Here is a 1,719-nt window from a genome sequence, read left to right on the forward strand (position 1 = left end):
ATCTGCTTCCACATCACAAGGCGCCGCCCTTAGAGGACACTGCAACCCCATCAATAGAAGGAAGAGCTCCAGACCAATCACAGAGTCCAAGGACATTATTCATCAGGGTCATGTAATGGGCAAGACGGCCAATGCGTTTTAGGTACCAAAATCCTCCTCCCCCTTCATCAGGGACTGAATACAGAGCGCCACTTGAACTATGAGAGTCAAAATGCCAATCTGGCACAAAGCCGTCACTAGCAGATCCTTTCAGTGGTGAGGTGATCGTCCTCCATGGATCGGACTTGTTTCTCCAGCACATCCCACAGATGATCCATTGGACTGAGATCTGGAGAATTTGGAGGCGGAGTCATCACCTCAGACTCGTTGTTGTGTTCCTCAAACCATTCTTCCCCCATGTGTGCAGTGTGGCAGGGCTCATTATCCTGCTGAGAGAGGCCACTGCCATCAGGGAATATCGTTATCATGAAGGGGGGGACTTGGTCAATGTTTAGGTCGGTGGGACGTGTCAGAGTGACATCCACATGAATGGAGGACCCGAGGTGTCCCAGCAGAACATTGCCCAAAGCATCACACTGCCTCCGCCATCTTCTCTTCTTCCCATAGTGCATCCTGGTGCCATCTCTTCCCCAGGTAAGTGTCACACACACCCCGCCATCCACATGATGATTCATCAGACCAGGCCACCTTCTTCCATTGCTCCGTGGTCCAGTTCCGATTCTCATGTGCCCATTGTAGGTGCTTTTGGAGCCCCACTACCCCCCCCTCCCACTTCCTGGTGTCATTGTCATATAACCCCCCCACTTCCAGGTATCATAGTAATACATCCCCCACTTCCAGGTGTCATTGTCATATAACCCCCCCACTTCCAGGTATCATAGTAATACATCCCCCACTTCCAGGTGTCATTGTCATATAACCCCCCCACTTCCAGGTATCATAGTAATACATCCCCCACTTCCAGGTGTCATTGTCATATAACCCCCCCACTTCCAGGTATCATAGTAATACATCCCCCACTTCCAGGTGTCATTGTCATATAACCCCCCCACTTCCAGGTATCATAGTAATACATCCCCCACTTCCAGGTGTCATTGTCATATAACCCCCCCACTTCCAGGTATCATAGTAATACATCCCCACTTCCAGGTGTCATTATCATATAACCCCCCTCACTTCCAGGTATCATAGTAATACATCCCCACTTCCAGGTGCCATTGTAATAATGTGGGTGACACTGATAAATGACCCTCCTACCTCCCTGTGCTGACACTGCCCGCCCTGATCCGGTCCTCCCACCATTGAAATCCCCCCTCACCGATCAGGTTGGGCACGAACAGGAAGATATTCTCCTCCGCCATCTTTTCCCGTGACGTCACGGACCGGACTCCGCTCCCAGGCAACCAGCTGAGAGCAGCGAGAGCGGGGATAGAGCGCCGCCTGCGGAGCCATAGAGAGCAGTGCTGGGAGACAGATAGAAAGTAGAGCTCTGCAGCGACACCTGGTGGCTGACAGTTCCCTGGGAGGAGTGAGCGGGATAGAAGCTGGAGAAGGAGGTGTGACGATGCTGATGATGATGGTGGAGAGGAGGATAATGATCCTGACTAATGATCATCCTGCTAAGAATAGCCAGGAAGCTGCAATTTACAGGAAACAATTACGTTTCTAGTGCGGGGTAGGCAATTTCGGCCTGTGCTTTAACTACAAATCCCAGCATGC

At 51.4% G+C, this 1,719-nt stretch overlaps 1 protein-coding gene across 3 annotated transcripts in view; it reads right to left on the reverse strand.

Annotated features, from left to right (window-relative positions):
- The window catches only part of CDIPT (CDP-diacylglycerol--inositol 3-phosphatidyltransferase), an 11,413-nt gene extending 9,993 nt beyond the window's left edge, over nucleotides 1-1,420 (reverse strand). For 2 of the 3 annotated variants that reach the window (XM_018559102.1, XM_018559103.1), the window contains exon 1: nucleotides 1,319-1,420. In XM_018559102.1, the coding sequence (XP_018414604.1) occupies nucleotides 1,319-1,361 (43 nt within the window). In that variant the 5' untranslated portion in view covers nucleotides 1,362-1,420. The remainder of the gene's footprint in view (nucleotides 1-1,318) is intronic. The other variant, XM_018559104.1, reaches the window with a different exon arrangement.
- Nucleotides 1,421-1,719: the final 299 nt, after the last annotated feature.

The sequence above is a fragment of the Nanorana parkeri genome, unplaced genomic scaffold (genome assembly GCF_000935625.1).
Source record: "Nanorana parkeri isolate BGI_ZX_2015 unplaced genomic scaffold, ASM93562v1 scaffold379, whole genome shotgun sequence".
NCBI lineage: Eukaryota > Metazoa > Chordata > Amphibia > Anura > Dicroglossidae > Nanorana > Nanorana parkeri.